This window comes from Microcaecilia unicolor, chromosome 2 (genome assembly GCF_901765095.1).
Source record: "Microcaecilia unicolor chromosome 2, aMicUni1.1, whole genome shotgun sequence".
Classification (NCBI taxonomy): Eukaryota; Metazoa; Chordata; class Amphibia; order Gymnophiona; family Siphonopidae; genus Microcaecilia; species Microcaecilia unicolor.
This window is the reverse complement of record NC_044032.1, coordinates 193,516,804-193,544,531: the sequence shown is the minus strand read 5'-3', so window position 1 is coordinate 193,544,531 and position 27,728 is coordinate 193,516,804. Positions and strand designations below refer to the sequence as shown.

General features: G+C 41.1%; 1 protein-coding gene and 1 pseudogene across 1 annotated transcript in view; both read right to left on the bottom strand.

Moving 5' to 3' along the window:
• SPTLC1 (serine palmitoyltransferase long chain base subunit 1) overlaps positions 1 to 27,728 on the bottom strand; it is a 143,746-nt gene that overhangs the window by 90,995 nt on the left and 25,023 nt on the right. The window contains exons 4-6 of the mRNA XM_030193599.1: positions 24,121 to 24,214; positions 17,433 to 17,505; positions 3,880 to 4,012 (exon numbers count right to left, since the gene is read on the bottom strand). Of these exons, the coding sequence (XP_030049459.1) occupies positions 3,880 to 4,012; positions 17,433 to 17,505; positions 24,121 to 24,214 (300 nt within the window). The remainder of the gene's footprint in view (positions 1 to 3,879; positions 4,013 to 17,432; positions 17,506 to 24,120; positions 24,215 to 27,728) is intronic.
• Positions 11,700 to 11,811, bottom strand: LOC115463824 (annotated as a pseudogene).

Here is a 27,728-nt window from a genome sequence, read left to right as displayed (position 1 = left end):
TTGAAATGACAGGAATTATGCCCACCGCGCGAGCAGTGTGGCGCTGGGTGTGCAGGTTGCATCAGTTTAAACACACAGTCACACCTTTTCTGGCGCTTTGTGGGAACCCTTCATTTCCACCAGGAAACCTGTATCCTAGATTTGTAGTGTGGAAAACTAAAGGGATCACTTATCTGTATCATGTACTGACTGTAGAAGGGAAGCTTAAACCATTTCCAGAATTGCAGAAGGAATTCTCCTTGCCGGACACAGACATATTTCATTATTACCAACTGCGGCACTATGTGAAAAGTTTGGAATGGGAGAATTTAACGGAGGACGTCCAAGAAGAGTTAGCAGATGCCTTTTCACTCTCTGCACAACAGAAGGTGCCACTATCCTTCCACCACAGGCACATCAGAGATACAGCATCAGAAATACAATATAATGTTATAGCCCAAGCATGGAATATGGACTTGGGTCTAACACTGCCTGAAGAAATATACAGAACGCACATTTTAAGCATGAGAAGGTCAATGTGGGCCCAGTCGCACTGGGAATTACAATATAAAGTGGTACTGCGCTGGTATATCCCGCCCAGAAGAGCTTTCCATATGGGAATATCGCCAGATGGCGCCTGCCCTAAGTGCGGGGGGGAAGGTGCAACTTTAGGACACATGTTTTGGACATGCCCACATATCCAACGTTTTTGGACACAAGTTACACAACAAGTGAGCAGATGGTGGGCGACAAGTTGGAAACTGGACGCCGAACTGTTGTTTGGCCGACCGGCTTTGGGAAAACCAACACCAAAAGGTTTGAGAGACTTTGCTGTGCGGACTACTGTTATGGCAAAAAAGGTTATCCTCATAAAGTGGCTATCTGCAGAGGAACCAAATGTCCAACAATGGCGAACACAAATGATCACACTATTGCGCCTGGAGAGAGTTGGAGTGGGAGATATATCATCATCAGCAGGACAGAAATTTAAAACACGGTGGGCTCCGTTTTGGATGACTTTGTCCCCGGCGGCAAGAAGCCGCCTGTTGAACATTTGAACATTTATAGATATTAACAGTGACAATCAGGCCTGTGGCAACCTTGAACTGGAAATAATGGGGAGAGGGGAGGGGAGGGAGAGGAGGGGGGAGGGAGGGGGGGACAAGGGAGGGGAGGGGGGGAAAAAGGGGGAAAAAGAATAAGATGTTCCAGTTGTGGGAGTTCTGTTTATGTATAACACAGTGATAACTTAATGGAAGATAAAACGGAAATGTTATGATTGTTTGGAAAGTTGAACATCAATAAAAATGATTGAACTATAAAACAAAAATACAATGAAGAACTCAATTACAATCTGAATTTACAACCAAGTTTACTAGCAAGGTTGCTTTCGATGAAAGCATAGGTCCAGATCCCTCAAGAAAACTCTACAGGTCAAGGCTATTGGGTGACAATCCCTTCCCAACCACTTCTCCCTTTCCTCCACAGTCCATATATGAGACTCTAGTTAAGTGGTGGCATAGAGTAGATTCTTACCCATATCCACTTGAGACAAAAGTGGCAACTTTGTAAAGTCAATAACAATCACAGATTTTAAATGACACTCAATTCACAACTAATTTCTGGTAAGTCACCAACTTCTCCTTAAAACCACTTGATCTGATTACAGATCTTCCATTTTCCTTTCCTGTTTCCCCAAAGACTGCCCTGGAGCTGCACCTGAGCTTGGACTCTGGTCCCACTTGACACTGGAAACCTACTGCTCTAGGTCTCCAAAGGCATCCCAAAGTTATTTTCCTGGGTCTAATTCTCCCCATAGGACTGGGTTTCACTTATTTCTCCACAACTGCAGTCGTACTTTTCAATACAGATGACATCCCCAAATAACCCATCACTTTAGAATGCTAAATTATATCATGCTTCCTAAGTGGTCCTAGTGAACACTCCAGCATTGCCAAAGATGCCCTGTCAACAGGCTTTGTGATGGCAGAAAATCTGGCAACCATCATGTCTCTTCACAACTCACGCAAGCCCGTACTTCCAAGTCTAGGGGAATCTCAAGACTCTGAGGGCTTAGCATGATGACCACAATGCTAGGAGCAGCCCCTCCATCAAGCTCCACATCCTGGAGCTGGAAATGGACAACAAAGCCCATGAGAGTCCGCTGCACCAAAGACACACCTTCAGATGGTTAGGCATAAACCTTCTCCTGCACTTCACCATACTGTCTCCACATAGCCTCCTCGGCAGGATCACGCATGAATGTGGAGCTCACTGCACTGTTTCTGTCCAAGACACCATCTTGGCTCCTGTGTGCACCTATCGTTGTATTAAAACAAGCCGTTTACATGTGAATGTGGCCACATACTCAAAGGAATGACTTTATAAAGTTATAATAATGTGGAACATTTGTAATTTCTTGTTGTTAGCAGTAACCTTGTGCTTGAGGGCTTATCTCCTCATATTAATGTGACATTTCCTTAACTTACACCATCTCACTCACCTTCCCAAACTTTGCTTACTGGTTATTGTGTACAACTAGAACATGTAAAAGTTGCTTACCTGTAACATTAAGACAGCTGTTTTAACAGTCACACAAGTGGCTCACATAACTGTTTTTGGCATCACACAGATGAATCCTTCCAGAGCTGTTGGAAAAGGAATGAAGACCTCACACATGGCAGGTCTTGCACTACAAGAACCTTGTAATTCCTCTCAGTTCCATGACACATTGACAGGAGAAAACTACTCCAAATGGGAGGTAGAAGGACGTGCACAACTGGCAGGCTGCTGTATTTACAGCACAGCCCCTGTTCTCTGAAGGCAAGCAGGTTCTCATCAAGTCATATTAGTGAGCCTTTCTAGGTTGGAAATATTTTCAACAAGAAAAATGGCCAATGGGAGGAGAATTAACAGAATAAGCCCTGGGGATGGAAGGCCACTGAAAACATATAGATCACCCTTACTAACCAACCAGAATTTTGGATTTTAGATTGACTTAACTTGCATTGAGCTGACTTTTGGGAAGTTATTTCAGGGTATGGTACTTACTTCACTGCCCCAGAGGGTTTATAATGTAAGGACTAAGTTTACTAACTCACTTTAATTGTATCTGTGACAATTGCTATTTATTGTGTATTATTTAATGCAAATCCCTTTATTTGCAATGGGACCCGTTTACTAACATGCATTAAGCAACAATAATGTAGGTTAATAAAATCTAATCCTAATGCTAGTAACTGAGATAATGTGACTTGCCAAGGTCACAAGCACCACCTGTGCAAGAAGCTGGATTTGAATCCTAGTTTACCATGGTTCTCATCCCACTGCTTTAACTACTAGGCTACTCCTTTCAAACGTTTACCATCGTGCGCAGAGTTAGGAAGAACCAATTGGAAAAAGGATCTTCATACACATTTATTGCCTGTACAGGTATTAGCTCTCTCCTGTTTAAGTTGCTTTTTCAGTAAAGTTAGTCATGGTTTAGTATGTAAACTACAAATATTCATCAGAACTGGTTATACACTCCAATCAAAGGAAGAGAACGAAAAAACCCTGTATGGAAAACTACAGGCTTGACGCAGTTAGACTTTCAGCATGCGACTCCAATTTAAAAGTAGCATTGAAATATCTCATACTCACTAGTTTTGTTCACAGCAGATATTAAGATACAAAATAAATCAATAAACTTCTCTCCCTTGAAATGGGTGGTTGATCATTACAAAACTATCCTAACACACAACCATTTGGCTATAGATATTGCTGCTGTTTAACCAGAATAAAGTTAAATCTAATATCAAGAAAACCTTGGCGAGGATTGCTGAATGGTTCCCTTTTTTTTTCTTTTTAAATGCAAAGAACATCTTAGGGTGGGATCTGGGAAGGGCAAACAGAACTTACACAAACACAATATCTCCTCTCTTTGAGTAAGCCGGAATCGCGCTGGCAATGGTGGCAAAACCATAAGAGTAGATAATGGCCTCCTCTGTCCTCATAAACTTGGCTAGTCGGTCTTCCAACTCCAAATGCACATCTGGGGGGAGAAAAAGTCCCAAAAAACATTTTAAATATAGCTTAATTTGCCATTCTTTTCTGGCAGGATGATGAACAAAATTGGTGGCACAGTGGTTAGCACATTCATTTTGAAGGCAGAATTAAATTCTACAAGCCTGCTAGCTACTCTAGTCTATTAAATAGGAAATTTCATCCACAAAGAACAGAGAACGAGCACTATTAGAAATGGAGCACATTAAAAACTAGCAACCTCTCCTCATAATCTGAAAAAATATCTGTGAAGAATAGGACAAGTTTCACATGTCGCTTAGCTCAAGAAAAATTGTATATTTATATTTTGAACAGTAAAAACTGGGTAAAAAAATGCAAGCTACCTGCATCATTTAATATCTTGATCCTAAGAGAGATTAGCCTCTCTCCCTCTCTCTAGGGATACATTAAGATACAGCTACAAAACAGAGTTAAGTGTTAATCAGGTATGATATTCACACACAATTTTTTTCTGCCTAGCAGGGTCCTTTGAGTGATGTTAGCTCTATTTATTATTTTGCCACTACAGGGTCCCTTGCCTTAGCCATTAAGTGCTCCTTACCGATAAAATAGGGTAGAAAACAATAATGTCTCAGGATAAATTCCCCTCAACTCGGCCCCAGCCTCTGATGCACTCTATCCACTCAAGGGAGTGCACTTAAACCTTCTGCCATTCTGGGACCACTATCATTTTGTACACCTCCATACGGTCATAATCTGGGTCCTCCAGGACCCCTCCAATTCTTATATTGTTTCTCTTGGATCCATTCTCTGAGGGGCAGATACATGAAAGTCCCCGTAAACATCTGTCTTTGCTGAGATCCTTGGTAAATGTTACTGAGTTGAAAATAGCAAGCATTTCTCAAAGAGAATCACATGCAAATGAGCTGATCGCAAAAAACAACGAGCAACTTGGTGGTGGGGGAGGGGGAGTCAATCGGTAAGTTGTTCATGCGCAGTACAGCCAATTGCTAAGCATGGCTGCTCTGCACATGCTCAGAACAGCTTGTGCTACCCACGGCTTTCATACATGCATTCAAGCTGTGTGTAGCTTTTTTTTTCAAAACTTTTTTTTGATGCAAAGCCGCCACAGCTGGGGCCAGAGGGAAAGGGGTGATTTTTAATTTTTAAACATTTTTCCAGAGAGAACTTAGCTGAGGGTGGCCGGGAAATGCATGCGCTGCACATAGTCCCCCAAGCTGCTGCCTTTCACTGTCAGGAAAACATGGAAGTTTGGCTGATCCTACCCTGAAGTACGGCTAAGGTTTGCTGTGGCCCTCTGCAAGGTCTGCCAGCAGCCCTGCCCAGGACAGGCAAGAGGATCCTGGCTCCCAAGACGTGTTATCCCATTGTCTATTTATTTATTACATTTGTACCCCACATTTTCCCACCTATTTGCAGGCTCAATGTGGCTTACATAATACCGTAAAGGCGTTCACCAGTCGGTAGATAACAAATATAGGTTGTATAGTTGTTGAAAGAGGTAGGTGTGTGTCAGGCACCTTGAAGGTCGAAAGGGGAGGAAGATTGTATATTGTCCGTTACGATTATTGGGTGTGCTGTGTTGCTGGGTGTTGGGAGTTATGTTGGATCGGTGGGGTAAGCCTTTTTGAAGAGATTGGTTTTTTAGTGATTTTCTGAAGTTTAGATGGTCTTGGATTGTTTTTACAGCTTTTGGGAGTCCATTCCATAGTTGTGCACTTACGTAGGAAAAGCTGGATGTGTAAGTTGTTTTGTATTTAAGTCCTTTACAGTTTGGGTAATGTAAGTTTAGGTATGAATGTGATGATCCGCTTTTGTTTCTGGTTGGTAGATCTATGAGGTCTGTCATGTATCCTGGGACTACGCCGTAGATAATTTTGTGGACAAAGGTGCAGATTTTGAAGATGATACGTTCTTTGATTGGGAGCCAGTGCAGCTTTTCTCGGAGGGGTTTAGCACTTTCGAAACTTGATTTCCCAAATATCAGCTGACAGCTGTGTCTACATGAAGAACTGCCTGAAATATGTACTCCAGATCTCTCGTAAGATTTCCCCCACTAAAGGTAGGCGGGCCTTTCTGTGCACTCTCGTAAATGGCTGTGCATCACTCAGAATGCACATTTGAATACTGATCGGCTCACTAGCATTGTTTAGCATGTGATTTTTGTCGGCTGCCAGCGCAAAGGGTAAAAAAGTCAGCAGCCCCTTTGTTGCATTGCCTGTTGAATACCGAGCACGCTGAACCAGCTAGAGCCGATAAAAAAGAAAGTATGTTGTTTTGTGCATCTCCCCCTCAGTTCTTTCACTTCAGACCTGCTGCCAGCTTTTCATCAGGTCCACCAATCTCTGGAGGTCCGAGTGGAGCTCCTCCTGTTCTGCCATCCTTCATTCCATATCCACAACGTGGTGGGTCAGCACTCTGATTTCCTTCACCAAGATGTTCAGAACATATTTGACCTCTCCTTTCACCAAAAAGAAGTCTTGCCTCATCTCCTCTACAAGCTTCTTTGTGTTCTGCTTCGTTGCTATAGTCAGGTCCATAGGGCTAGTTTCAACAATAAATCGCTCACTTGATATCCCACTGCACACTGCTCGTACTATGCCGAGGCCACATTTATCTGCCCTGTGTCCCGATAGTTCTTTCGTCTCGTCATTTTATTTTTGTGATACTATCCATCCATGCTGAAGTTATTTCCGCTTCTATTTTACGGTGTGGGTGCACCAAGCTAGTAACAGAACACTTTATTCTAGCTTTAATTTGCGGTCTCCTTGGGGCTCCCCGACTAAACTGCCTTTCTTCCTGCTGACATCAATTCCTGAAAAACATTGTTTTTTTTTTTTTTTTAAATAACTTCTCCTATTTTGTATTAATTCAGACTGTATCACATGCCAGAAAATATAATGTTGATCTTCCCCAAACAATAAACCCAGAATTATGAGTATAATTCAATTAAAATTCTCTTCCTATGAAATTTGTTTATAAAAGGTAGCCTGATATAATCAATATTTGTGCATGCAGTTATGGTCAAGCCACACTGTGCAGCAAGGCAGGAGAAATCCAAACATCCCATGCAAGAGGCATTAACATCTCAGGCATTTCCAATGCCAGATCAATGAACCACACTCTTAATGTTTTGCAAGAGTTATAACATCCTTTGTGAAGGACATTTGTCTAAAGAGATCCCGCACTCACAACTGCTCCAACATGAATTCCAGCCCTGGGAAATCACTTTCCAGTTTGGAAACCATATAAACTAGTCACCAAAACAGGTAGCCACACTTTCCATTCCAGTGGTGGCTGTATGCATATTTTTCAATATTAAAATAGTGAGGTATTTTAGAATTCTGTCTGGATGAAAGACGTTTCATAAATCCACAATTATTCCTCCAATCCATTTAATTTAGCTCTCCCTTACTTTGCTTACCAAATATAAGCAGCTGCTTTGAATGTAAGTAGGTGGCAACTGTCTAGAAAGCCAAAAAGTCATTAAATGTTTCTGTCCTCTTCTCGAGACTAATGTTACTTCAGCACTCTTTCCACACATGCGAAGCTTGTTACTGTGGGTTCTCAATTTGCATTCTGCTATTTAATGTCATTTGGACTGAAAAGGCAGAATAAAAATTCTGAAATTAATACAGTTGTTTTTGTTTCTCATTACTATTTTATACAAGATTTCCCTATTTTTATACTGCTTGGTCATTTGACACCAGGCTGCAGGCATGAATCTTTGCCAAGTCAGGATCTGTGGCTGTAGCATGATCCATGGAACTCTCTTCCTCTAATAAAATGAGCTTTACCACGTAAAACACGCTTTTTCAGGCAGTCAGAGGAAAACATGAATCAAACATGCTACCATGTAAGCATCTGAGGTATGCGGTCACCATCTCAGTAATATGATCAAAATTCAGGCACAGGCCTTGAAATCAAAACAGAGGGCTCAATATTCCAAAAAAATCTGGGCTTTTAAATTTGTGCCCTATTTTCAGCCTGGCTGAAAATTCATCTTAATTTAGTTTAAAAGTTATGCTTATAAATTTAGGCCTGCCATTCATTTGTTAGATTTGTGAACCTTATTTATAAGCCTGGGGGGGAGAGTTAACCCATCTTAAAAAAGGTAGCCCACATTCATAACTTCCCCCTAATGCTGAGAATCAGTACTAAGCTCCTAACTACTCCCTTCCATCCTAAATCTGCTCCTGTTGCCATCCACTTCTTTATACTTCTAAATTTACATAGTAATATAGTAGGTGACAGCAGAAAAAGACCTGTACAGTCCATCCCCAAATTAGGTTTCAATCTAATTCAGCCTCTCAAAATGACACACTGACTACGATTTATAACAAATTACCAGGACTTATGGGACCCGATACGAGAAAGAAGCTAAGGTCGGTAAAACAAAAACGGGGGGGGGGGGGGGGGGGGGGGAGGAATTGGTTGGTGGAAACTCGCCTGATACCCTACCCACTCCCAGACTCCAGCGCCAATCTTACAGAAGTGCAAAAGACACAAGCTCCGTTGATTCAGTTAATTACTTTGACTGCCAATGGAGGTGATACAGGTGGCCACCAAAGCTCTGCTACTACTGCTACCCCCAACATTTAGTGAGCCAGCCTAGGGATGAGGGACAGGATGGAAAGGCTGGAAGGAGATGAGTGCAGTGTATGTGCGTTGTATAAAGTGGAGCCTGGCTCATGGCATCCTATCTACTGCCATTAATTCTACCACTCATAGCTTTTATGCTGTAGCCAGAAAGGAGAAACATATATGTTCAAGAAAGGAGCTCCTACAAAGAGCTGAGAACATAGCTTTGAAGCTGGTCTCGATTCAAGATAAGGCCTGATGGCAAACCAGTTTGGAAAACACTGCCTTTAAATGCCAATTTATATTTTGACATCTAATTCGTCCATGAAATTTGTTAGTACATCTTTTAAACTGATTTTGATCCCTAAAACTCATTGACTAGTCTGGAATTAATGTGAGTTTCATCCAGCAAATACGTTTACTCTATTCTTTCTGCCCATCGTAAATGGACTGGCTCTTGTAAACACTCTGCACATCAGACATTCTACATCCTAAAACTGTTTGGAAATCTGTTCCTCAAATCTGAAATAACTGTATGTGGTGTAATTTGGCATGAATTATGTTTACCATTAGGAATGTGTCTTGTGATGTGGAATATGGTATGATTAGGCATGGTGTCTTCAGGAAAACCATCAAAGAAAGAACAGCAAATGTAAAACAGTTACTTTAATATTTATTCTAAAAATACATTTTAGGTTTCCAAAAAATACATTGCTCATTAATACACTCACGAAGGCCAGCTACATAAATCAGCTTGTAACTGGTATATGAAACAAATCTTAAGCAGAACAATAAGGCTCAAGGTTCAATTTATTTGATATCTTGCCTATAAAACAACATCTAAGCAGTGTACAATATAAAAGTAACAAATATTGAATATATATTCATTTATGGGGGACAAGACAAAGGATTAGAATGTAGAGGAAACTTAGATTACATAGCTAGGCAGATAAGGGAGGAAGGGAGGTGACAGAAACATGACAAGTGAGCCAGTGTCAGAAGAGGGTCTATAAACTATTTAGGAGGCACTAAGTGTTGCTGCATTAGCCAGTTAGAGGAGTCCTTTTACAAAGGCATGCTAGCGTTTTTAGCTAAAATTAAGCACGTGCTAAATGCTAGGGATGACCATATGCTCCAATGGGCATCTCTAGCGTTTAGCGCACACTAATCGTTAGTGTGCACTAAAAAAAACTGCTACCACGCCTTTGTAAAAGGACACCAGAGTGTGCTAAGTATAATGTGATAGCTGGCTAATGCTTCTATCCCATTTTCTGCCTGTGCCACACCCCTGACAAAAAAAAGATCTGAAAAATTCAGTAACACAGCCACAAGGTAGCCTGTTCTTGGGTGTTAAAGGCTTAATGCCCTCTAATAAAAGAGCCCCTAAATAAGATATTTATTTGGATAGTGAGAAGTTATAATAAAGTGTGTAATTATCAACATAGACAACGTTAAGACATGATATTTTATTAGGCTTGATTTTCTGAAACAGGCTGTGAAAACTGTAAGGTTGTTTTTTTCATTTCATTTATTTAAATTGCATGCTGTTTTAGATTTGTAATTTTTCAATTTGTATTTCTTATCTTTCATTACTTTTTATTCTTTAATTTTATTAGGGTTGCATTTCGATTAAAATTTGTAATCATGATTGAAGGTATGTTATTCCCCCCTACTGCAGCTCCTTGTGACACTGGGCAATGGAAGGCCAAATGACTTCCACAGAGTCACAAGGAACTGCAGTGTGTGTGTGTGTGGGAAACCGGACACCCCTCCCCCCAAAACAATATATCATTAATCGCAATTAAAATTTTAATCAAAATGCAACCTTTACTTGTGCTACTTTAGCACAGGGTCCCATTTTATGCAATGAAACCCGTTTACTAATAACTGGGGTTAACAGTAAAATAACATGACTTAACAGAAGTTCACATTTATTAAAACATTTAAGGGGGAAGTTATCAATCAAACTCTCTCTATAGTTAACTGTAGATGAGTCAACAACAGTTCAAGTTCACTCACATGCAAATTTTAAAATGGCAATGGTGTCCACGAACTGTATCAATTTATCTGTGAGATCAGTAGTGCTATCCAATTCACGATTCAAATCAATTCATTGATTTGTTTTGGGTGGAAATTCGATTTGAGGGGGGGGAATATATCGAGAGTTCCAATTCGGGACTTCCCCACCTCCCTCCCGCTGTCACCAAGCCGCTGCTGCCTCCCGCTCCCTCCCTCCGTCACCCAAGCCACTACAGTTGCTTCCCTCCCTCCCTCCTTCCCATTGTCACCTAAGCTGCTGCTTCCCTCAATACTCAAGAAAAAGATTTAGGTGTCATTGTGGACGATACGCTGTAATCTTCTGCCAAGTGTGCAGCAGCGGCCAAAAAAACAAACGGGATGCTAGAAAACTAGGTAACTATAATTTGGATTATTCTTCCCAATGTGCATCACTTTGCATTTGTCCACATTAAATTTTATCTGTCATTTGAATGCCTAGTCTTCCAGTTTCCTAAGGTCTTTCTGCAATTTTTCACAATACATAGTAACATAGACATAGAAGATGACGGCAGAAAAAGACCTGCACTGCCCAACGCATGTGTTTTCCCAACTTTGAACAGATTTGTGTCATCTGCAAATTTAATCACCTCACTCGTCGTTCTGTTTTCCAGATCATTTAAAAATACAGCACCGGTCACAGTACAGATCCCTGCGGCACTCCACTATTCACCCTCCTCCATTGAGATAAATGGCCATTTAACCTTATCTTCTGTTTTCTGACCAAAAACCAATTCCTAATCCATATAAGGACATTGCTTCCTATCCCATGCACTTGGACTGCAAAAAACCGAGGGAATGGTACAGTTTAAGGGTTAAAGAACTTTTGTGCACAAGATGAGTGGGACTTTGGTGTGATCATATGTGATGAGCTTAAGGTGGCCAAACAGGTAGAAAAGGTGATGGTGAAAGCTGCTTGGGTGCACAGGGAGAGGAATGGCCAGTTGGAAAAAGGAAGCGATGATGCCCCTGTATAAGATTCTGGTGAGACCTCATTTAGAATATTGCGTACAATTCTGGAGACCTCACCTTCAACAAGATAAACAGGATGGTTTACTCAGTCAAGTTTCCCGCATGTGGGGAAACTACAGGGGTCAGCACAGCCTGAGTGCAATGGCCGAGCCTCACCCTGGGAGCTCCACCTTCTGGATCATGGACCAATCTCCCCTGCCAGCTACTACTGAAAAAGGTATGAGCAAAATCCAAATAAATAATAAGGACTGAGTCTGTCCAGAGGGCAGCTACTAAAATGGTCTGTGGTCTTTGTCATAAAGCGTATGGGGATGGACTTAAAGATTTCAATATGTATACTTTGGAAGAAAGGCAGGAGAGGGGAGATATGATAGGAGACATTTAAATACCTATGCGGCATAAGTGCACAGGAGAAGAGTCTTTTTCAATGGACAGGAAGCATTGGAACGAGGGGGCATAAGATGAAGGTGACAGGGGATAGACTCACAAGTAACTTGAGGAAATACTTCATAGAAGGGTGGTGAATTCATGGAACAGCCTCCCAGTGGAAGTGGTGGAGACAAAAAAACAGTATCTGAATTCAAGAGAGCTTGGGAAAAGTACATTGGATTCTTAAGGGAGAGATAAGGAGAATAGATGGGCAGACTGGATTGGTCATATGGTTTTTCTATGTTTCTACGTAAATAACTAGTATGTTAATTTGTACCAGACATAATAATGCCCTTAAATGAGAAGAAGTCTACTGTTTTGAAAACTAAAACCCTGAAGGGGACTTGTAGCTTGAAAATAAACGAGCAGAGGATATAATTTTGCTCTTAAGATTGAGCAACTGCTGCATGTTAGGACCTAATATATCCAGCTAGCTTTTATGACTATATTTCCAGACAGCATATTCTAATCACTAAAGCTAGAAACCATTGAACATTCTGTATTAAATTGAAAAAATGCTCCATGTTTTATTTATTGTTTTTTTTTTGTTATATTGTTGGATTATGGAGGTTGAAAAGGGAACAAAAAATTATGGAAATAGCCAACAAAACTTAAGTTGTGTTTTCCGAAAACCTTCATCACAGTTTTAACGTGCTGTTTTCATGTGGATTTGGTTGTAAAGTGACAAGAACTTGTGGTGGGAGTTTGATCCAACTGCTTCAGAAATACATCTGTATTAAAAAATGTGGTGCTGGTCAAACACTAGACACAGAGCAAAACTTGCCAGCAACCACAAACAGTTTCCGATTTCTAGAACAGAACACAGCATCTTGCAAAAATTCGCAAACATGTCCATTCTCTTCTTAGCTTGGGATGGTTCAAACACACCAAAGTGGCAAAAAGGTTTAGGCTGCTGGAACACAGCAGAGGCTGGAGGTTCACGCTTCAGTTTCTTATTACTAAACCACATGTGGCTGCTAAAGATTTAGAACGTCATCAGAATCCCTAAGTATTGTGTATTGCGCATTACTGATTATTCCAGTACATCACCAGCAAAAGAGAAACACCACAGATTATAAAACCATTGACTGCCCTCTTCTGGTTAAATATCAATAATACTGTGAATGCTAATAAATATTGTATCATGATTGCTGATAAGGGATAAAGTATAAGGAATTAGATATACCACCTTTTTGTGCAACAAAGTGGTTAATATATTATGTATGTACTTTCAAATCTTATCATGAACACTTTTTTGGGGGGGGTAAACAGACTTTGTTTAATCAATAAATAATAGGTGATTAAGTTCATATGGGTATGTTTACTAAATTGCAGTACATTTTTGCACTTACTACACCTCGGCTTCTGCAGTTAAGGTGCAGTAAATGCAAGGGGCGTGCCCTGCACTTACTGCACAGAGCAGTCAAGCTTCACAGGCACCGTGTTACATGTAGTGCAAGACAACTTACAATATCAGGCACTGCATATAATGTAGTATCACAAAGTTGATACTTCCTGATCAGAGCAGTGCTTCTAGCTATTGCTCTCCCCCAACCTAACATGATTAACCCTCCCCATCACGCCTAACACAATAAACCCTCTTGACCCCCCCCACACACACACACATAGGCAGACTCTCCCCCTCCCCTGATCAAGACCATCTACTCGATCCCACTGCAAAAATAAAGGTCTCCCCATCTGATCCCTACCCAACCTTTCCCCAACCCACAGGGGCAGCAGCTGCCATTTAAACCCAGAGCCAGATCAGCAGGAACAGAGGGGGACCACTCCTGCTCGGGCCCCACCAGCCCACCATGGATGGCCCCTGGGTAAGTTCTGGGGATTGGGAGTAGAATTGGGTAGAGATCGGGAGGGGTGCTGATGTCAGTTGAGGGGAAAAATGGAAAGGTTTCTTATGTCAGTTTTTTGGGGGAAAAATTAGGAGGGCTTTTATATGTTTGGCAGGGGGACTGGGAAAAGTGCTTATGTTTGTCAGGGGGCAGATTTGAGGGAGGAAATAGGTGGGAGCAGACAGGAGGAACAACTAAAAAGCAGCAGTGCTATGGGATTGCTGATAGCTCTACAGTACCTACTGCCTCCTGAGGTGGCTGTACCTGCAGCAGGTGCTATAAGCAGTTATGTTAGGCTTCTCACAGAAACACTGGGTTTGTGAGCCCTTGGACCACTGCCGAGGAGTGGCAGCGGCAGGCAAACCCTCCCAACCAGCACTGGGCTAGCACACCAGCAAGGCAGGGACTGCAGACGCAGATAAGCAAGCCGGAACACACGGACTGGAACACACTGGGCTGGAACTAGGCTTCACCTACACTTGACTGCCGTTCCCCAGGGGTTGAGCCCCTGGGTGCAGGCAGCCGGCAGGACTTAGAGGAAAGCTGGTACTGGAGCAAGCAGGCTGGAACACCAAGAAACTCACACTAGAAAAGATTCTTAAACAAGCTTGGCCACAACAGGGTTCAGGGTAGGAATCAGGATTTCCAAACAGGCTTGGCTGGAAGGAAACTGAAAGCAAGCAAGAGGGGAACTGAAGCTGAAGACAACCAGCCACAAACAGAGGAAGAACGGATACTATACAGGGTAATGGACTTTAAGAAAAGCTTGACTAACCAGGGTAGGGCAGAAGCCTAAGGTGAACAGGGAACCAAACAAGACAGACTAGACAGGACACAAAGCTAGGTTACACAGACAAGAACTAGGGCAATGACTGAAAGCTGCCAAGCAGCCACTAAAAAAGACATACATACAAGCAATAAAGCTTGTATGTAGACTGAAAGCAGAACCTAGCAGACAAACAGAGAACACAAAGGCTAAAGTACACACAGGCACCAAGATCTAAACACAGAACAGGACAAGTCTAAAGTACACACAGGCACCAAGAAATAAGCATAGAACAGAACAAGGTCAGAGTGCAACTGCACACCGGTTACCTCGAGACCCTTGGCAATGCAAAGGCCCTGCTGAAAGGGCCAGGTGCCTAATAAAGGCAATCAGCAGATGAGGCTCAGCTGCAGGAATCTCAAGGCAGCTAAGGGTGAGGTTAGCTGCCAAACTTCCAACCAAGTCTGGAGGGCTAGAATATCTGGACCGGACTTGAATGAAATTCTGGAATGTATAGGGAGACAGCAAGACAGTCTATGGCAGCCACCAGAGGATGAGGTGAGCACAGCCAAGGAAAACAGTCATCATCTTGACGTTATGACAGCTAGCACACAGACATGACCCCTGTGTTAGCTGTCATTAATGGCTGCTGTTATCCTACTTGCGTTAAACTTCTATCATTGGATTTTTACTGAACTGACCACATGCATCACTAATTAGCGTAGACTTGTGCTAATGTTTAACGTGTGGTAAAACCAGTGCTGTTTAATGCTGCTCAATAAACATACCCCATCGTATCTTTAACCATGAAACAAACAAAAAAATCTACTCCATTTTCTTGAATTACTACATTATATGCAATCCAAAAAATTATAAATCATTTTTGGCCTGTACTGAAAAAAAAAGAGAGAAAAAAATGAATAAAGGGCTCAACCAAGCAACCTAAATGTCATCTTAACAACAATTTTATGTCGCTCAATTTTGTTATCATCACCCTTAAAATTCCTTATTTGTACTATCTTTGAAGTTACAAATAAACCTGTTTAAATAACCTAAAATAAGAGAAGTGTCTTAATCATAGTTTCACCTTGAATCTCCGATTACTATCCTGATTTCCCTTTACTAAAAAAAAAATCATTTTTAATACTCGACTCCATAAAGAACTGCAGAGATCTTTAGATAGGGTAATAGTTCTAGTCACAAACATTATAATACATTGCTCTATCCAAGATGATTTTGCCTACTTAGGGCTTCCACAGGGAGCATTAAAAAACAAACCCCTACTTCTTATCCCATGAATTTTAAGAGAACCCCCCCCCCCCAAAAAAAAAAGTAAAAACACCAATAACCAAAAACAAGAAGCACACACTCATTTGAACAATTTTATTTACAAGTTCAAAAATAGTACAAATCAGAAATTTTAAGGGCAATGAATTAAAATGGAGCGTCATAAAATATCATTATTAAGCTGATGTTTGGGTCAACTGGTTGATCCCTTTATTCCCTTTTTTTTTTTTTTGCAATACAGGTCAATAGATGATTATGCTGCTTATCCTAGAAATATACACAACAAACTGTCAGTGGAGCAGCTCACACTTATTTATGTTTTAATGAGGGGATGTCTCATACTGTCACACAGGCACTTCTTTTTTGTGCTTCCTTAAAGCCTCAGCTTTAGTGACTCAGTTATAATCATCCACTACCCCCAACCACCTCAAAATCAGAGTTCTACAGTAAATTAATCCATATTCCAACTGTGCTTATATAACAAAAGATTCTTCTTTAGTTCATATCATTTTTTTAAATTTTTATGCACTATTGTTTGTAGCTTATATACAGAGCTTAAACCCGTGCAGAAACAATGTTTATACTTGTTAAGCAGGATCAATGTTTAGACTTATCTGGCTGAAAAACCCCCTGCTGCTTTATAATCTGTAGCTCATGCTGTGGATTCAGCCTTCCTGCATTGCTTAGATCTCACTTGTCAGCATTCCATTAAACAGCCGGTGAATGCTTTGTCCCGACAGGAACCTGTTTCGCGGTGCCTCGCTTTGTCAAGGGAACTTGCATATACCAGCAACGTGCAGACACAGAGCCAGAAAAAATGGCGTCAGCATTATTTTAAAGTCCTAGAAATAAGCAGTGGATTTCCCCCAAATCCTTCTTAATAATGGCATATGGGCTCTTTTTTCTTTTAGGAAGTTATCCAAACCTTTTTTTAAACCCAGTAAGCTAACTGCTTTTACCACATTATCTGGCAACAAATTCCAGAGTTTAATTACATGATGAGTGAAGAAACATTTTCTCTGATTTGTTTTTACTACTTTGTAGCTTCATTGCGTGCCCCCCTGGTCCTTGTATTTTTGGAAAGAGTAAACAAGCGATTCAATTCTACAAAAATGTCTTTATTTCTGATTTATGACTTGTAAGGCTCTGGGGCTCATTTTCAAAGCACTTAGCCTTCCAAAGTTCCATATGTTTCTATGGAACTTTGGATGGCTAAGTGCTTTGAAAATATGCCTGTCTGTTTACTAAGGTGTGCTAGCATTTTTAGAACGCACTATATGCTAGAGTCGCCCATATGGTTCTAATGGCAACTCAGTGTTTAGCGCATGCTAATCATTAGTGCGCGCCAAAATCTATAGCGTACCCTTAGCGCGGCTTTGTAAGCATGGCCTGTAGTGTTTTGTGAAAGTTTACATTTCCTGCTAGTACACGTTAACTTGTTTAAATGTGAAACTGCATTTGTGATATACGATGAAACTAATACATACCAAAAGTGCCATAAAATCCTCTAGGTCCACAAGTACCAACGCCATATTTTTTCAAAGATGCCAGGGCTGCACTCTGCATAGAAAATGTATTCATTTAATACCAGCACATTCTGTAACTTTGCTACAGATGGATTTTACCATAAATCACAGAAAAGGTTATCAGTCTATCAGATACATTAAGTAACTCTAGCAATGAGCCCATCATCTAAGTGAAAAACTAACTTATTTGGAGGACACTGTTCCAAGATGTACATGCAAACATCTCGCAAGAAACAGAATGAACTGATTTTTGAAATGCAATTTACTTTTTAATGTTACGTACAAAGTTATAAGCATCTAACCAGAATTTATTCTACTTCCCAAAAATTCCCCAAAAGCTGCAAATCAGACCACCTCAAAGAGAGACTCTTTGAGCAGTCATTAACACTACGAAAACAACGCACAAGAGCTTTACTGCTATGCTGCCAGCGACTGTGCTGGAGACCCAGATATATACAAATGAAATTTACAAAATTATGAACTTTGTATTTAAAAGGACTAGTGGATACAAAGCCACAATTTAAAATGGATTATTTTTAAAATGTATTTTATTAACTTCAACAAAATATACACAAATATCCACTAGCTTAGGAAAACTGGGGAATACAAAATAATATAATATCCTTCTCATCTAAATAAGAAATAAAGGGAAAAATAAACAATTAATGTAATTATCATTAGAGAAGGAAATTAAGAGAAAAACCTTCCCACAAAATCAAAGGGAGAATGGAAAAGATAAGGAGATCATTCAACAAATTAAGGGCCCTATTTACTAAGCCGTGTTATAGGCACGTCAACGTTTTTAACGTGCGTTAACCATGCATGTGCCTACACTATCCCTATAGGTGCCTACCCAGTTAGCGCACATGCTAATTGCAGGCGCGTTAAAAACACTAATGCGCGTTAGTAAAAAGGGCCCTAAAAATACCAATGGAAAAGACATTAACGTGAATAATAGTTCCTTATAGACAAAAACCTTCCCAATGAAGTTCTAAACCCCTGGAAACATCTTCATGTCTAGGAAAGACCTCAACTGTTCAGGACAAAAAAAAACAAACCCCAAAACAAAATATTTTAGTCCACCATGTTTAACCAAACATTTATACAGATAAAAAAAAATGTTGCCCCAATGCTCTTGGTCTCATGGCAAGAAAAGCTCTCATCCTTTCTTGAGTGACTTTAGTCACATCTGGATATATAGTTTTTTTTGGCCATGAAACATCTGAGAATTGCGGAAATAGAGGTTCATCACTGCGTTCAAGTCCTGTTCAAAAACAAATGAGACCAACAATGTGACCCCCCTCAGTGGTTTCTGATAGAGATTCTTCCAAAATTGCTGACAATCCAGGTGCCCTTGGCCTGGATTGGCCGCTGTCATGGACAGGATGCTGGGCTCGATGGACCCTTGGTCTTTTCCCAGTATGGCATTACTTATGTACTTAAGTTGTTTAAATTCACATCACCTTCCAAAACCTGCTTTACCTCCTGGAAAACTAGAAGTATTTGGTAAATAATAAATTCAATTTAATGGAAGCATATGTTCAGGGGAAAATTTCAAGACATCAGACAAATATTTCTTAAACGACTCTCCGGGCAGGACGCCAGGGGATTAAAATGGATTCAACTAGAACACTTAATAGGTCCTTCTGGGGCCAGCGCCTTGGCTTGGGTCACAGCACTTTGAGAAGTGGTGAAAAGATATAGGACCAGATCCTGTCTAATGGGGATGGCCGTGTATGGACATTAAGGACTGGGGAGGGAAGGAAGGCAGCTGCCATTACAACAGCATCCCCTACTGTCCAATCAGCAGCCTAAGCATATACCTTGGAAAAGATATCCCGGGCAGACCACTAATAGCTTTTTTTTGTGGTGAAAAGGGGCAGAGAATGCCTGTTTAGAATGAGAAAGCAAAGACAACTACGGAATACCTGGAAAAAGCAATTTTCAAATTAATATATTTAAAAAGTTTTAAAGTTGCACATATTGCCCTGTTTCCTGGCAGGGGTTCGTCTAAAATGGGTGGAAGGCAAATGATATGTGGGGTGCACTGTATAGTTCAGAAACAATTGCTACACTCTTTAACGTACCTCCTAAGGGCAGTCCCCTCCCCTTTGCTACTCTTGCTATCTTTGTTTCATCTGTGATTCTCTCACTGTGGGACTAGGTCTTCACTGCTACTGCCTTTGTTGGATAAGGAACCTAGAACAAGTCATAGGTTTTTACATCCTATACCAAAAGGATTATCATAGGCTGGTAGGTGGCTACACCTTCCACAGCTTGGAGCACTCCAACCAGGACTCCTTAAAATTCATTTAGTATAAAATAAGGGCCCCTTTACACTCAACTTAAGTGCTTTTCTTTATACAACAATTGGAATGTAGGACGCCCACCAGGATTTTCCTATGGGAAGAAACATCCATGTCTAAAAAGGACATTTTTATCCAGACCTGTTTCAGTCACATCCAAGTTACAAAATGTTGCTCTGATTGAGCAGCTGACCACTGGAAGGATGCATGACCCGTCCTTAATGCCCCAGTGGTTGCTGTCCCCTCCCTCTCCCATGAAAATGAAACTGGAAAGGAAAACCAGGCTCTATGTCAGCTGCAGGTATTATGCCCATTCTGAACAAAGAAGTAAGCAGGCCAGAGGAGCAGCCTAGTGGTTAGTGCAGTGGACTGCGAACCAAGAGACCCAGAAAGAGAAAAATACCTACTGTACCTAAATATATGACACCTGTAAGCCTGAAGGCAATTGAAGTGGTGTATGTTCAGGTACATTAAATATTTATAGGTCCTAGAGGGATCACATTTACAAAAAAAAAAAAAGTTATATTAACTGGGGAAAATCATGTTGTCAATTTACGAGGCGACTACTGTGTGCCCTCTCCTAAAGCAGAACAACCTGAACCCTACATCCTGCCTTTCTTTGCTAAGCAGTTGGCAGCGCATCCGCTTATGTCCTTTTCCAGCTACCACTAAACTGCCTTCAATAACAGCAGTCCAGGTTTAGGAAGGGTCATAGTACCACAACAGCTCTTCTAGCAATGATGAATGACATCTACACCCACTTATAGGGAGGGAAGAATATTCTTTTAGTCCAATGAGATCTCAGTGCTGTCTTTGATATTATTGATAAAGACCTACTAGGCAGGCTGAAGGAGGTGGGAGTTATTGGAATTGCCCTGAATTAGTTTCAGTCATTTTTTTCTCATGTACTTTCAGGTTAACATCAGGTTTCCACTTGTCCTTGTCTGATGCTTTTCCTCTTAGTAGTGGTGTCTTGCAGGCTCTACCTGCTACCTTGGGCCAAAGCCCGGCTCTCGATCTTTATATTTTTGCGGACGATGTTCAAATTCATTGCTTATGATGCCTGGGACACTCAATTGTAGAGTCACTGTACTCTCGCTCTAGCTAACACAAAAGAGTGCATCAGATCTCACAAATTAAATTTTTTGATCTTGGAAGCAGGTGGGTGGGAATCACCCAATCCACCATGGTAGGTCTGCAAATTCCCCTGAAGGATCAGATCATTTCTTGAGGGACAATACTAACAGCTCACTTTCCTTTGCTGGTGAGGCAGCCCTCCAGATGATTAGGTCACTTTCTTCATTTTAAACCACTTAAGATTTTACTTAACAGTCTCAGTTATTCTAATTCTTTGCTTGCTAGTGTTTCCCTTTCCAATCAAAATATCACCAGCTTCTCCAACACTCCAGGTGTCCTGTAGAGTAAAATTCAAGCACTGTTCTTGGCTCACTGGGTTTTTACTTAGGAATACTGGTCTATTCCTTAGTAACCCCTTACTGTCCACAATGTTCACTAACATCCTCCCAGGCCAATTTCCTGGGCATTCGTCCTCCATCAAGAGCTAAGCAGCATTTAGTTTTCTTGCTCCATCTTTGTGGATAACAAAACATTTGACCTATCCCTGACATTTTCCTTAAATAATATTTAAAGGAGGTTTTCAGCATGGTTTTAACATGGTGTTTTTAAAGAGTTATTACCGTTCTAAAAATAAACAAGATGGGAGGCAACTTGGATAAAACAGAACCAGCTTGTTCTGATTTGAACGCTTTTTTGGAAGCATCAAAGGATATTGCCTTCCAAACCAACCATGCTAGTCTCATTTCTGAGTCAGGTAAATTGATGACTTTGAAAAGGAAATATTCCGTTTTGGGGCAAAAGATATATTTTAACTCAATGTGGTGTGAGCACCCAATGTATGAGGGAGGCATTTTTGCAGTTGAGATCTGAAGTCTTACTTTAGGGGCAACATTTTTCTTAAATTTTCCATGCAAACACCTTGTTAAGTCTTAAGGGGCAGTGTTTTTTTGATCTTGCTCCATTGGAAAAAGTTTATTTTGAAAAAAAAAAAAGTGATAAAGGGGATAATTAAACTTTACCTTCTTTGCAGTGGATAAATAGGAGGTGGGTTCCTAGACTTTAATTATCAGATTAATGTAACAGATGGGTTAATTAGTCTTTTTATTTCCTTAGCAGAGAACAACTTCTTTTCTCATTGATGTGGGCATAGCTTTGTTATGCTTAAAGGTTTTCTTATCTGGATTTCCATTTGTGATTACTGCATTCTGACAAAACATTAAAAGTAAAAGGTAATGTCAAACGTTAATTAAAGAACAAAAAGCAATTAAGCAAAATGCTCAAAGGCATTCATGAGCCCATGCAAATATTAACTGAATTCCAAGATGGAACAGTTTTGTAGTAAGTTACTAAGGGCCATGTTTACTAAGGTGCGTTAGTGTTTTTAGCGTGCCTACACTTAGAGCGTGTGCTAACCATGTAGGCACCTATAGGAATATTGTAGGCGCGTACACGGTTAACGTACGTTAAAGACACTAATGTGCCTATAACGCAGTTTAGTAAACAGGACCCTAAGGGGAAAGGGTTAGATTCTATGGGTCCTGTTTACTAAGCCGCGTTATAGGCACGTTAGCGTCTTTAACGCGCGCTAACCGTGTACGCGCCTACAATATCCCTATAGGCGCCTACATGGTTAACGCGTGCACTAATTGTAGGTGCGTTAAAAATTCTAACGCACCTTAGTAAACAGGGCCCTATATATGGTGCCGAAAAAACATAACGCTAAGTGCTATTCTATAGACCGCGCTTAAAGTTAGACACGGTTTATAAAACAGTGCTTACATCCGGGAATTGTGCCTAACTTTAGGTGCAGCCATTTGCACCAACTGAATCATGGTGCAAATCCTCACGCCTAATTAGGCACGTTTCCCCCTTATTCTAATACTATGGGCGTAAATTCCAGGAAAGCCCCTGATCCGTCTATGACCCTTCCATTTCTGCAGCCCCTTTTTGCATTTGTGCCTAAATTTAAACGCGTAACTACTAATTAAATCCAATTAATGCTACTGGCTTGTTAGGATGCCAATTATCAGCACTAATTGGTTCAACATGCAATTAAGTTTGAGTGCAATGCAAAGTGCCATATATAGAATCTTGGGGCATGAGTATTACAAGATTTGAGCCTACTCATTAAGCATTTTTGCTGCAGTGTTACAAAATGGGAGAAATCTTTTAGTAGGTCAGCCTGTCTATGGGAAAAAGGCTTAATACAAAAGGCCCCATTTGTCATTTCTTTACGTTTTGATTTTATGTAAAAACATTTATGGACATTTCTAAGGGGTCCTTTTACTAAGGCGTGCTGAAAATGGCTTGCGGTAGTGTAGGCGCAGGTTTTGGGTGCATACCGATCCATTTTTTAGTTCGCCTGTAAAAAAGGCCTTTTTTTGTGTCCATTTTGGGTCTGAGACCTTACCGCCAGCCATTGACCGGGCGGTAATGACCTATGCACGCCAAATGCCACTTGGCGTGTGTCCGTTACACGTGCCCGAAAGTAAAAAAAATATTTTTCAGACACGTGCATCAGACATGCGCTAAAAATGAAATTACCACAAGTGTTACGCGGTAGTTTGGCAGTAACTTCATTTAGGCGCGCGTAGACACTTAGGCAGCTTAGTAAAAGGGCCCCTAAATGTCACCATCAGTTTCAACTCAAAATGTCTGCTCTTCCCTTCCACCTCAGGTCTGACTAACCTGTTGGAATGGAGGAAACAGAGTGGAATACTTTTCTACAACTTATGCGATTGGCTTTTTACAGCTTCAGTTTGGAAATGCATTTTTTTTTTTTTAAAGCTAAAATGAACTAAATTTGCAGCTGCAGCTCATTGAAGATAACTGTTTTCCGGAGTCATGCTGTGCATCCAGGGTGAGAGCCAACAGGAAAAAGTAATATGGAAAGAGGCCATCAGTGAGAACCCATGGAAAATATTTTGGTTTGGAAAAATCACCATCCTACTGGTCCACCTTATATGACTGAATGCAGTTCAAGGGAGAGAAGGCAAGGAGGTACTAGAGTCAGCAACCTGGCTTAAGCTTAAGCAGATCAATCGTACATCTTGGCAGAGAGATGAAATGAGTAGGTGTGCCCACACAAGACAGCTAAGCAGAAGAAACACAGCGACTAGCTGCTCCAGCTTCTTTAGAGCAAAATATGGTTCACCTCAGAAGCTTAAAAAAAATCTTCTTTAATTTATGTGTGTGAAACTAATTATAAGCCTTAAGGCATATATTATGTTTATTTATAAACACATCAACCGGATTTAGGAACTTACCTTAACTCTTTCATTATCCAGAAGACCGAGGAAATTAAAAGAAGAAAAGTTCACACATTCTTTACCATTCACCACAATTTTGTGGCTCGGAGGGCTGCAAAAGATATAAAAGAAGGAATACGGGCAAATAAAATAACTTATAAATCAATTCTTAGATAACTTGATGGCTTGAAATGGAAAAGCCTTCTATTTCTTGGTTCTACAGCTTGTTTGATCATATCGCTTCAGTTTGTTTCTTTTTTTTTTTTTTTTTTTTTTTTTCCACCATATTTTCTGTGTTAATATTTGTGTAGAATATTTTTATGCCACATTTCAGCGCTCCCCCTTCAAAGTGTATGTTTTACCAAACAGTAATCCTCTACCAAATGCTTGAAGCACATTAACTGGTCTGGTTTTCAAAACATCCTGAATATACATAAGGAAGACTTGCATACACTGAAGATCCAGTGCATCAATATTCACAGATGTTAGTCAATAAGGCTTTCCTGTAGCTACACAATCTTATCTTGTATATTTCTAGTCCACCTTCTCTCACAGGTCCAAGGTGGATCAAAAAAAAAATAAAGCCAAATGGTGACTGGGAAGAAAATCCATCAAATATTTAAAACTTACTTAGGAAAACAAAAATTAAGCAGCTTAAGACTTTCTTATTTCAGATGCATATGGTAAAGACTATAAAGGCAGCAATTGTCTAATGCTCAAAAGGTAAAAAAAAAAATTCCAGATAAAAGCAGCCTGTGTGAGAAGGAATTTTCTAATGCTTGCTTAGATCTCATACCTTTAACAGAAGGGTATTTAAGTAGAATCTGATCAGATGACAAGTACAATTTGACTTCAGTAATTGTACAGTAATCCGCAGAGTCGCCTTGTAAGGTTTTTATAGATCAGACAGACAAAAAAAAACCACCCCAAAACAATGAGCTCTCATCAGCCAATTTAACTATCACAAATGAGGGAACACTGCCATACTTTCTCAAACCAAATATTAAAACCTGGATATTTTTTAATAGCCTAGGGGAGATTCTGCAATATAACATATTTCAATAACAGCTGGACAATGAAAGCAAAATAATCGTCAAAAAGGTAGGAACTGCTTAAATCTGAAAAACACTTTATTAAAAAGGTTATCAACCTGATATTTCATTGAGAATGGAGGAGTCCAATACTATCACCAAACCTTAGAAACATTTTTCCACTGGTAACTCCTCAGCATGTCATGTTATGCTGTATTTCTGAGAAAAAAAAAAAATTATTTTTCTTAAAGAGGCCCATTGTGTATAGGTTAAAAACAAGACACCACTGTGACACCCACACTAAATTCCGAGATGAATTTAGCACAACAGCGTTATGCTTTATTTAGGTTCAGACTGTCACAGGCCCATAGATGGGGAAGTCTAAGAACTTCAGCATGAATCAAAGCCAAGAGGATTCTTAATTCCTTCAGCAGTTAAAATAATCTAGGTACGGCCCTGTGTTAGAACAGTTGTTCTGAACAGGAAAACATGGAATATGTCAGCAGGTTAAAGACCACTATGTTCATCCATCTGTCTATTTGCACCTGTCTACTGTGCTGCCACAGTTCCCATATAATCTCTGACCCCATCACTCCCATTACCTGCTCTTACCATGACTTTATACTTTTTTTTTGTGCTGGTACAGTCTACCGGCACCTTTATTCCCCCCCCCCCCCCCCCAGACAGGATAGGTGCTTTTGACCGACAAGCAGCAGCAGGGGAAAGAAAGAAGTAGCAAGCGTGGGGGTGCGTGCTTTGGGCTCTGCTTATCCCCCACCCCTCTGAACGTCAACTTCCTGTTTTGAGGCAGGGGATCAGTGGAGCCCACAGTGCACACCCAAACACTGTGGCCCCAGTGTGCTTCTTCTTGCTTTGCTCATCAGGAGAAGTAGCAGCGGCCATGTGAGAGAGGCACCTCCAAAACTGCACACAATACTTCAAGTGAGGTGTCACCAACTGCTTGCACAGGAATACCAACACCTCCTTTCTTCGGATGGTAATGCATTTTGCTGTGCAGCCTAGCATAATTCTGGCTTTAGCCACCGTCTCATCATATTGTTTTGCCACCTTGAGATCTTCAGACACCAACTTCAAGGACCCCTCCCAGTCCGTGCATATTTGTTAATTTTACAGTAACTTACATAGTAACATAGTAGATGACGGCAGAAAAAGACCTGCATGGTCCATCCAGTCTGCCCAAGACAAACTCATATGTGTATACCTTACCTTGAATTTGTACCTGTCCTTTTCAGGGCACAGACCATATAAGTCTGCCCAGCAGTATTTCCCGCCTCCCAACCACCAGTCCTGCCTCTCATCACCGGCTCTGGTACAGACCGTATAAGTCTGCCCTCCCCTATCCTCGCCTCCCAACCACCACCCCCTCTTCCCCCCAACTGCTCCGCCACCCAATTTCAGCTAAGCTTCTGAGGATCCATTCCTTCTGCACAGGATTCCTCTATGCATATCCCACGCATGTTTGAACTCCGTTACCATTTTCATCTCCACCACCTCCCGCGGGAGGGCATTCCAAGCATCCACCACCCTCTCCGTGAAAAAATACTTCCTGACATCTTTCCTGAGTCTGGCCCCCTTCAATCTCATCTCATTTCATGTCCTCTCGTTCTACCGCCTTCCCATCTCCGGAAAAGATTTGTTTGCGGATTAATACCTTTCAAATATTTGAACGTCTGTATCATATCACCCCTGTTCCTCCTTTCCTCCAGGGTGTACATGTTCAGGTAAGCAAGCCTCTCTTCATACGTCTTGGAACGCAAATCCCATACCATCCTCGTAGCTTTTCTTTGCACCGCTTCCATTTTTTTAACATCCTTCGCAAGATACGGCCTCCAAAACTGAACACAATACTCCAGGTGGGGCCTCACCAACGTCTTATACAGGGGCATTAAAACCTCCTTTCTTCTGCTGGTCAGTCCTCTCTCTATACAGCCTAGCAATCTTCTAGCTACTGCCACCGCCTTGTCGCACTGTTTCGTCGCCTTCAGGTCCTCAGATACTATCACCCCAAGATCCCTCTCCCCGTCCGTGCCTATCAGACTCTCCCCGCCTAACACATACGTCTCCCTTGGATTTCTACTCCCTAAGTGCATCACTTTGCATTTCTTCGCATTGAATTTTAATTGCCAAACGTTAGACCATTCTTCTAGCTTCTTCAGATCTTTTTTCATGTTTTTCACACCCTCTGGGGTGTCCACTCTGTTGGAAATCTTGGTGTCATCCGCAAAAAGGCAAACTTTACCTTGTAACCCTTCGGCAATGTCACTCACAAATATATTGAACAGAATCGGCCCCAGCACCGATCCTGAGGCACTCCACTACTCACCTTTCCTTCCTCCGAGCGAACTCCATTCACCACCACCCTCTGGCGTCTGTCCGTCAACCAGTTCCTAATCCAGTTCACCACTTCGGGTCCTATCTTCAGGCCGTCTAGTTTATTTAAGAGCCTCCTGTGGGGAACCGTGTCAAAAGCCTTGCTGAAATCTAAGTAGATGACGTCCATAGCACGTCCTTGATTTAATTCTCCCGTCACCCAGTCAAAGAATTCAATGAGATTTGTTTGGCACGATTTCCCTT